Raw genomic sequence first — 10805 nt, 5'->3', positions numbered from 1 at the left:
AATGGTTGCACATTGGTTGACGCACTTCCAGTCACGCACTGCCGTAAATCGATCATTTTCCAGGGAGTTCGTACCTAGTGGCAGTCCGAATTTCATAGTGATATCGAGGCTTATAGGGAACCGATCTAAACTCGGATGGTGTCATTATTCTATAGCCATTACACTCTGCAATCAACATTAACCTCATAATGATAAGTTAAAGCAAAAAAGTTGTCTATTGCTCCTGTAAATTAATATGAAGTTGTTAATGTTGAAATTGTACTAAATAAGGCCTACAAATTTTTTTTTAATTGTAGCCTCAAAGGTCAAGCATGGGGATGGGTTCCAATATATCAAAGCCTCTCATACCGTTTTCACACCAAAATTAGCTGCTTTTCCCGGGTTTTTTAAACCCAGGTAAACGCGCTAAAAATAGGTGATTGACACTGTGGCTGTTTCGCCTACCACGCACCACCCAAGTGGCGTATTCAGGAATCTCCGGCACAGAGACACAGGCGACGTTTATTGTCGAGAGTGGGCTATTTGGAATTAGCCAGGAGCAGATAGAGATGTATCATGACACTAGCTCCTCTCCTGAGTGCGTGTGGGGATGGGAGTTTTGACCTGTTGCTTGTTAGACCAACCAACAAGCAATAGGTATGCAGCGACTCTGATCCTGGGTCCCCAGTAATCTAGATCCAGGTCAGGTGTGGCTGCTCAAACCACACCATCCCCACACCACAGACACCTTTCCCATTGCCAGGAGAAATGCAGTTTTTTCTCTGGTGCCAGTCAGCGTCAGTTCTATGTGCGTTGCATCGCGCTGGTAAAGGGGCCAAAATTAGCGGGTCGACCCAGGTGTCGTGTTCACATCAGAGCCGATCGGAGTTGGAGCCACTTCAAATATGTGTCTATTGCAGGGTCATTTGACCTGGGACTGGGCCTGGGTTTTTCCTTTCCGACTGATGGCAGATGCTGTATGTTAGCGGGTGTTTTTGGTGCAGTAGAAAGGTATATTACATAGCAGGTATTTGTCCTCAGCCTGGAAATTACCTGAACACCTAATGCTATTTACCTGGGAAGCTGTGTAAATTGCTCCTTACTTGTCCCTCTGCGGTTTACGTGATGAATGCTAAACCTGATTACGTCGGCCCATCGGCTGATGGGAGGACTTTTCAAAGCCTCTGGCGCTGTATCACTCCCCTCCCCGCCCCCCTGTGATGGTAATAGATGTGGTTTGCTAAGTGCGGGAATGTTCAAACTCAGCAACGTGCTTATTTCCAGTACTCAGGAGCCCAGTTGTGATAGTCTACTGTAAGTGACGGAAGCCAAACTGTAAACAGTTTACCCTTAACCCCCTTCCCCCACCACCACCACCTGCCTCCGCACTGATAAAGCTGTTTAGGTCTAGCAGCAAGCATTCTAACACAACAGTTCTCAACGGCTAGGTCCTGATCCCAGACTATCTCACGGTCCATTTCTAATGGACTACGGAATTATACATCCACTTCTTCAAAAATCTATCAATATATTTTAGATACTGTAGATAGATAGAGGCTTCATTCATCACTGAAATGGTGGCGTTACAGAAGCTCACATCAAAGCAATAAGAGATAATCATGAAGTCATATAATAAAAATAGAAAACATTTGGCAATATATAATAAACCTAAAAATTAACAAACAAAGGAAATTTGGCAATTTACAATAAACCTAAAAGTTGACAATGAACAGTACAAATTAACCTAAAAATAAACAACAAACAAGAAAGATTTGGCAAAAAATTAAGGATAAACCTATGTATCAACAATTCACACAAATGAAAAAACTTCCAAAATACTGTAGGTTAGTAGACAATAGTGTACAAAATTTTGACGTGTACCAAATTTTGGATGCTGCGCTTTTATCTTGAAACACAGTTTCCAACCGGGCCGTGTGGCTGTCATGATGTCATGTCACAAACGTCCTACACGTCAAACCATAATACAGTTGTTGTTAGGTCAAAGCCAGGGCAAATTAAATCAAAACACTCAAACTTTCCACTGCGCAAAAACATTATGGGTTACTGTTGGAATTAATTTAGGAAAAACAAGGTTAAAAATTAATCAAATTTTTCAATTTCTTTGAAAAAGAAATAACTTTTTCAAAAAATTAATCAATTTTATAAAAAGTTAAATTGAAAATTAAATTAAATAGTTAATTAAATAACTAAGATTAATTTAATTATGTTTGGGTGGTGACTTACTGATTATGGAAAATGAGGCGAGACCAGTTGTGAACCACTGTCCTAACAGATTTGTGAGCTGTTTTCCCACACTTCCAGGCCGTTTGGAAGAGGCTGCATGTACAGTAAATGACCCGCAGTTAACCCAGAGCGACTCCCTCTGTGTGCAGTCAGACACATGGAGATTGAAAGAGAAAGCCCAGCTGCCGTGTATCTATCCAAGGAGAACAAGCTCTCTTGATCCCATGGCACCCTTGACAAAGACCAAATATTTGTCTTGGTGTCGAACATATTTTGTCTAGTGAGAGTTACCATATCTCGTGCTGTGATGGTTAACATATTTAGTGCACTGCATTCACAGTAGTGAAGAAGAAGATGGATCCTACTTAGGACTGGGTGATGATTTTGTATATCCTGTATCATCTTTCAGAAGTATGGTCATGAAATAAAGACATTAGTAAAGACAGTGAAATGTTTGACAGAAAGTGAGCTCCGAAACATTTGGCAGCAGGATTAAAATGAAGGATAGCTAGGTTTTACCAGTTTTCTTTTTCATATCAAGGACCCTCAATTTGATACCCGTTAGGCCGCGGACATCATTTAATAAGATTTTGTCTCTGGGACCCAAATATGAAAATATTTTTATTATTAGATATGACGTAGTCAAAAATTCCATATCTGCAGATACAGAGATAACAGTGAAACTGATCCAAACAGTCATAATAGTACATTCTCTAATGGTGAAGTTACACCTTGTAAAATAAAATACTGGTGAAGTTCAACAATTAATAATTTCTCTGGGGACCCCCTGGAACCTCTTTGGGGACCCCCGATCCAAAACATGTACAGATGGTGTTTCTTCATAATCTTTGCTCTTCAGTGCTGCCCAGAAGTTTTCCCGGTGTATGTGATAAGAATTGGAAAAGGAGGAGAAGTGATGAGATGTTGTTGCTTTTCCATTTCTTACATCCTGGTGAGAGGGCTTCACAGAGTTCCAAATCAATGAAAGACGCTTTTCATTTACAAACGGGCAGACTTGCCAATCTGAGCCAAACTGTCTGTATCTTATGTTCTTTCCCATTGTGCTGATGGGCTGATGGCTCTTCAACTTTTTAACTTTTACAGGCTGTATTCACACATGGCCTAAACGGGACGCTTCCGCTGTGGCTGGCCTTTTGAAAAGCACTAACTCACTTTTACAAGTGCAATTGCTCTGCTTTTCTCTGCGCAACCTGCCTCGCAAAAAGCGCCAGCTTGTTTTGTTTATTGTAAACAGTTTAATTGCGCCCAAAGCCATGGAGGTAATATAATGAGTACGGTTGTCGGGCAAAAAAAAAACACAAAACAAGACGCAGTTTCAGTAAAACTGAAATAGACATCAGTCTGGTCTGTAAAAGACTGATTTAAATGGTTGTGAAATCTGTAAGCCATTTCAAGGACAATTTTTTATTTGCTTTAATATCACGTCCAATCATGACACGTCATAAAATGCATCCTCGGGCTGCACTAGCGCATCGGACTGAGCCGTTTGAAACGGTGTGATTCTGACAGGCGTCATGGCAACGGTTGCCCACTACTGCTCAGCTTCCTGTGTGAGCAAGGATTCCTTGATTTAATTGGGAGTTGGGCAAACTAATTAAATATCAAATGATCGCGAGCCTTTGTTAGCACATGGTATTAAAATCTACGAAGCTTCAAATATTTTGATTTCACTCATTTAAGTTCATGCGTGCGGCACAGAACAGTCTCGGGTCAAATAGTGCACAGAATGTTTTTTATTTTGGTTCTTCCCGGTTTAAGGTTTACCACATGAGGAAAAAGCATACAGCTTCTGTGTAAATTGGTTCCACTCTTTTTTGGCGGGAGCTAACCTCATGTCTTGGTCTTCCGTCGGGTTAATAACAAGACTATGAGCAGAGCTTGAGAAGGTGCTTAACGTGCCAGGACGCTATATTTAATTCAAAGTTTCACAATTAAGAGCATATTTAAATTGGAATGTTCTATTCTATTCTATTTTACTTTTAAGAGTAAGAGTAAGCCTATTTCTACATTTTACAGTAGCAATGCTTAAGGGTAGTCTCTAAAGTATCTTTCAAAGTGTTAAATAAAATAATGGTTCAATGAAGTTAACATGTTTTACAACAGTTCCAAGCCCTTGCTGCATCGGGGAAAGAGGCACTGCTTTCTCAGAGCTTATTATTTCTTTGGAATTTTCTTCCCTCTTTAATGGTCACACATTTTAATAAGGCCATGTTTATTTCATTAAAGTGGGTGGAACTTCATATAAAACTCGCGGCACACCGTACATAGCGAGAGTTAGGAATCAGAAAAATCCAGATTCCCAGTCCATAGCAGGTGGTTGTTTTTGGGCCGTCATGCACTGCACAAAGTCAGCAGCAGTAATCATACAACTCACATGGCACCGTGGACTTCTGATGTAACAAAATTGAAGTTTCTTATAAAATGATAACCATCCACAGACTGAGAAACACAACTCCATGAGCCGTGCACTTTGCTTATTCCTTCATCACATTGTCCCGCATTGAGCTACCAGTCTGTCCTGGGAGATCCCTCAAAGACGCCAACTCTAGCGGTTGTGAGCATTACCGTGTCTCTCTCTCTCTCTCCCTAGCGTGATCGGTGCCGACGCGGGGAACGGCATCCGCTTGTTCATCCCCGACATCGGCATGTTCACGGCCGGCTTGGCCACCTGGCTGCTCTGCCGCAGCCTGGTCCAGAAGAGACCGCCCGAAGAAATGGCCCAGTACAACACCGACTTTGTGTCAGAGGAGCCGGTGGGTTTTCATTTGGGACGTTTCTGTCCGTATCTATGTTCAAAATGAATGGTTGAGTGATATTGACAAAATTGACTGTGTGCTTTCGTGAGATAGGTACACACAAGAAATCTTTGTGAAACAATCGTGACCAAGCAGGTAGATGTATTGAATGTATTGAACAGCTAGAACTATAAGAACACCTAGTCTATGTTCACGAAATTGAATTACTTTGCTGTATTGCAGCCTGAAAGACAACAATGAATGCTATTACGATACCACTATAACCGCATACCCAGACGATATCTAGTGTCTTATCACAATATAAGTATTATAATGATCTATCGCCCAGGCCTTGTATCTTTCTGACTCTGTTGCTCTTCTCTTGGCCTATCAATGGAAGTTCACCGTCCATTCACCGTTTTCATACTTTATTACAAATGATGAGAGGAGAAAAGGATGCGTGGGGAGCGTTGCCACTGCTCTCGGAGTTGTGATGACTACCCAATACCCCCCCCTTCCCCCCCCTTTATCCCCTGGCACAGCGCTGCCTCGCTTTATGCCTCAGCCTTAATTAAATCCACATTCACTTTCACTTGGGCTGTGGCGTTCACCACATCACAGATGGCACTGCTCACTCACTATACGCACTATAAATTCAAGGAAAGCCCTTGCTGTGTTTGAAAGCGCTTGAAGGATTTATGTTCATTACAATTTTTTATTTTTTCTTCCTTTTATATTCGACATGAAAGCACAGAGTCATGAGCAGTGGCATTTTTAGAAGGATCTTCTATCAGTGAATAATTATATGTTGACTATGGTCCTATGAGCCTTATCATGTATTATGAATATAGTATGTACGGAGTGTAAGTTATGAATACATGAGATGCATTTGCATCAGTTGGGTTAAGGAAAATTACTTTATTTTCAACGTCAATGTCTCTTCTGCAATAGGTAGCCGTCTTTAATTTCACTATTATAAGATTATACTTAAATAGCAACATAAAATGAAAAAAAAAAGATGATTAAATTGTTAATTGCAATTATTTGTGTGACAATTAAACATATGAGTATCATTAAAATGTGTTGTAGATGCATCATTCAGACATAGAATGTTATTGAAATGTTCCATCGAAAAGCAACCTTTTAGTTAAGTCACAACAACAACAACAAAACAGTTTTCTGGCGCTTGGTGCGTTCCAGACCACTTTAAAGATTTAAACTGTTTCTCCTGCGGCGGCTCCCATCTGACCTCCCAGGAGGACGAGGAGAAGTTGAGCCTGGAGGGAAACGTCCTCCTCGAGGAGGACTACGAAGCAGGGTACGAGGCCGAGGAAGACGAGGATGAAGATGAGCTCTACGATGAGGAGGAAGGGGAGGAGGAGGAGGAGGAAGAGGCGAAGGAGAGCACCAAGATGAAGATTCTGCGGCACGTGGCGGGCATGGCCTCCAAAGTGAAGGAGATCATCGGCAACCTGATCACCACCGCGGGGAAGGTGGTGGTAACCATCCTGCTGGGTCTGACAGGTCGGTGGCAGATATCTCCACTTGGTACACACCTACAGGAAATATACCAGGCACTGTTCCCCCTTTGGCCTCTTCCTTAACTAATTAAAGCAGGAAAATACTGAAATGCTCAAGCAGGTGTGGTTTGGGCCTTAACACAATAAGTACCAATAGTTCTGAAATGGTGCGGTGAAGGTAATTGAAACTTACTGTATTGTCATGTAATTTTTTTGTTTCATTGAAAGCCTACCGGACCCACTCACCGTTCAACTATTTTAATATTTAAGTCTTAAATGTTGACATTAAATATTAATTTAAAGTCACCACTTTTCTAAGTATTTTAACAGAGATGCCTCAAAAAAAAAAAAAAAACAACGAAGAGGAGATTTTGCATGTTCTTTATAAGGCTTAAACGTTTTCTGCAACTTCAAATTGAGAAGCTGCAGAAGAGCGGTGCAGGAAGTGTCGTAGTAAACCCATCAGCGGGGTTACGGGATGAGCAGTTGTGAATGATGGGTACAGACATTTTGAATTCAGCCCAGATCTCATCGCGTTGCGGTTTGTCTTGGTATCTGCTGTGTTTGTGCGTTCACAGGCATCATGCTGCCCTCGCTGACCTCGGCGGTTTACTTCTTCGTCTTCCTCTTCCTCTGCACCTGGTGGTCCTTCTGCCGCACCGTCGACACGCTGCTCTTCAGCTGCATGTGCGTCCTCATGGCCATCTTCAGCGCCGGCCACCTTGTCATCCTCTACCTCTACCAGTTCCAGTTCTTCCAGGAGGCCATTCCGCCGCACGACAGCTACATCAGGTTCGGGAAAAAGAGCAAATCTCCGTACTTCATACCCTAAAATACTGACGTATTTCGTTACACTAACCGGTTTATATTCATAAAGCATTACATCCATCCATCCTTCTGAAGAAATTAATATGTGTGGTGAAGTATCCAGGTGAAAGTAGCTTTGCATGATTAGAGTACATTTGTATGATTCACAGTTTAAAAAAAACAACATTTTTTATCTTATACTGGCCCTTTACGCAGCCCCTCACTTCAGCCTCTGTCTGGAACAAGCAGTATTAGCTCTTGTCTCTTTAAGGCCCCACCTCCCTAAAAGCCCACTTTTCTTCTATTTGGCCAACTTCTGGAAGCCTGTTGAGGGGCCGCGCCCATATCCGTGTGTCTTTCGATCGTCTCATATCCCGATCCCGACTTAGAATCCAAAGTCAGAAAACCAATAAAGGCCTGTCATCGTTTGTTTACAGATCCAAATTCATTTTTTTAGTTGTTTTGATTTTATTCTGAAATTAAAATTAGAACATAAGAAAATAGGATATTTGTTGTCTTCGATTTTGTTATTTAACATATCCGATTTGTCGTGAGAATGAAGTGATGAAGTTCCCAGAAATGAGCGGATCAGCTATTTGCAGCTGCGGTGGTAGAGGGCGGTGGTTCAGACTCAAAGTCAAACCACATGGCTGCACATCTTGCCGACATGCGTCCAGGAGGGCTGTAACACACACAAACTGTGATGCAGAAAGGTCCCCAGGTCATCAGGCTGCTGGCTTTGAGTGACACCTTGAAATGCAAAGAATTCTGATGAGTTCAGCATTTGCTGATCACATGCAGGGATTTTGTGATGAAACTGAATAGATTTTTTTGTTATGCTTTTTATCACCGTCCCATCTCCATTCATCAACAACACCGAGTTTTTAAAATTAGATAACATAAAAACGTCAACCTGCCGAAATGAAAAGACCCATAAAAAGAAAGTCGTTTAAAGTTAACTACCAAAAAGTGAAAACTCGGAACAAAATGAACTTTAAAATCCAAGTTTTTAGAATACACTGAAACATTTAGGCTGGATACTAAGTTTCTTTAAATCACAACAAATGATCCATTATAAAGAATAGTGGTGATGGCCCGATGTGTATCTTTTAAAATCCAGCAGCGTCACCCCAATTCCCATATCGTCCCTGGGACTGATTGATTTTACAGCTTTTCATTTCCAAGCTGTGCTATGTGTCAGGACCAATGTCATTATAGCTATATATAGCCAGAACTGCCTTGGAAAAGTCAATGCTGCACAAAGCTGTGATTATGATGCTGCAGTGTTTCCCATACATTGATTTATTTGTGGCGGGCCGCCACGATATCAACATTGACCGCTAGAAATGGATTTTCAGTTGTTTTTTTTTTAAATGGGTAAAATGTTATTTCATTGTAGAGCTGCCCCTTCTTGCCTCCTCTCTCTCTCTCTCTCTCTCTCTCTCTCTCTCTCTCTCTCTCTCTTTCTCTTTCTCTCTCTGTCTCTCTCTCTCTCTCTCTCTCTCTCTTTCTCTTTCTCTCTCTGTCTCTCTCTCTCTCTCACACAAACACATTGACAACGGACCCGTCTGTGAATAGCCTCTCCTCTCTGTGCACACTCGGAATCAAAAGAGGATCAGCCCTGGATCTAAAATAGCCCCGATCTAAATTTTTTTATTTTTTAATCTTTTTACAAAAATAAGAATAATTTAAGAATATCCCCAGATCTTTTCATCTGTGATATTGTTGATCAACAACACAAGTACATTTTGGGTCCTCTGTGTGTCCTCTGCGCCCCTGTCTCCCTCTCCACGTGTAATGGAGGCATTGGAGAGGGAGCCGCTCCTCTAAATAAAGCAAACAAAAACATTGTGTTTTTATTTGGGCTGTCAATCGATTCAATTTTTTAAATCAAATTAATTACATGCCCTGTAATTAATTTATCGAATTAATCACAAATAATGGCTGTGGGAGTCTCTGCCTACAGGTAGGGGTTTAGGGAGGGAGACGGAGCCTTTCTTGCCTTGGTGCGCCAACATGGCGAGAGTTTTATTATGCAGAGGAACAAGAAGCTCACAGGCCAGAAGTATAAATAATAATACTCTTAATAATGCTAATGATGATGGTGGTGGTGGTGGTGATGGTGGTAGTGGTATCGGACGCAGCAGGAATGGCGTTCCACCCTCCTGGTTCCTGGTCGGCTGACGAGCCCATGCGCCGTTCCTCTCTACATCTACCGTATCTCCCTGCCTCGAATCGGCCTAATCAGTGCCCGCGCGTCACTGATTAGGCCGCTTGGCGGCCGCGGGAATGGGAACCGTGCTCTCCTCTGCAGCCGGTGCTTGACCACACCCGTTGGTTCGCCACAATTGCATGTATCAATATTTTCCGGGAAAAGCCCCCTAATGAAGATATTTAAATTCAAAGATGTTACATTATTGTGGCGGACGAGTAAAGCATTGAATAGACATTACAAAATGTGGCTTTGGAAGTCAATATATTGTTTTATTTCTATATCTTTGAAGAAGAAGTTTTCACAAGTACAGGTTTTTTTTTTCATTTGAGTTACAAATAGAAGGTAACTTTTTCAGTGGTATGTATATGCAGTTTCTTTTTAGAGAATCTTGCAATGAGGGAGATTAATTACACATTGTGACTCTGTTCCATAGTTCTGTTGGTCCTCTGAGGAGGACATGGGTTCGAACCCCCCTCTCCTGTCTCTGCATGGAACAGGCGGACACCACCACAAATAGAATCTAATTCTGTGGGAAACACTGTGTTGTATTGACAAGTTGCTTTTTGGCAACGATTCACACCATTATGGCCTTCAATAACTGGCTTTATTTAGTATGACCTGAATACATTTTATTTTTTGGAATCTATTAGTCCAAAGTTAGTACAGATTAGTACAATGTTTTATTCTGTTGCTATATACCGTATACTGTTTATATACATGTGTGTGTGTGTGTGTGTGTGTGTGTGTGTGTGTGTGTGTGTATATATATATATATATATATATTGTAGCCTGTACTGTCAGCATGCAATGGCATACAACACAGAGTAATTGTATGCCATTGCATCTAAGACAGAGTTAATCGGCAAGTGGAGTTCAAATTCTCAACCTACGAAGCCACTCTTTATTGTCATCAAACCTGCGATAACTGCAATAACTCTGTCCTGTGGATGACCTGTGGGATGACAAGAACACAGATATATATGACACAAGGCCCCCACCAATCCCCCCATTTGGAGACTATCTTACCATGCTTCAGTCCGTAAACAACAATTCACGACTCCAAGAGCGAGAGAATCACCACGGGTGAGGCAAATAAACATAGAAACAAACATGTACATGGAAAAACATAAACATCGAAACATCAGATGACAACATGTTTTGACAAAACATAAGTTCAATTAAGTCAAGTCCATTTTGACCAATTTTTTATAAGTTAAGACACCCCTGCTTTAATGTGTATATCGAGCTAATTTTGGAATATTTGCCACAGTTGCTCGCCTTTTT

The 10805-nt window shown here is 41.4% G+C and overlaps 1 protein-coding gene across 1 annotated transcript in view; it reads left to right on the top strand.

Annotated features, from left to right (window-relative positions):
• Window positions 1–4879: 4879 nt before the first annotated feature.
• piezo2b (piezo-type mechanosensitive ion channel component 2b) overlaps window positions 4880–10805 on the top strand; it is a 54024-nt gene continuing 48098 nt past the window's right edge. The window contains exons 1-3 of the mRNA XM_080010841.1: window positions 4880–4997; window positions 6236–6503; window positions 7078–7291. Coding sequence (XP_079866967.1) covers window positions 4890–4997; window positions 6236–6503; window positions 7078–7291 — 590 coding nt within the window. The 5' untranslated portion in view covers window positions 4880–4889. The remainder of the gene's footprint in view (window positions 4998–6235; window positions 6504–7077; window positions 7292–10805) is intronic.

This window comes from Zeus faber (genome assembly GCF_960531495.2).
Source record: "Zeus faber genome assembly, chromosome: 12".
NCBI classification, from domain to species: domain Eukaryota; kingdom Metazoa; phylum Chordata; class Actinopteri; order Zeiformes; family Zeidae; genus Zeus; species Zeus faber.
The sequence above is the reverse complement of the archived record's forward strand: the minus strand, read 5'-3'. Positions and strand labels throughout refer to the sequence as shown.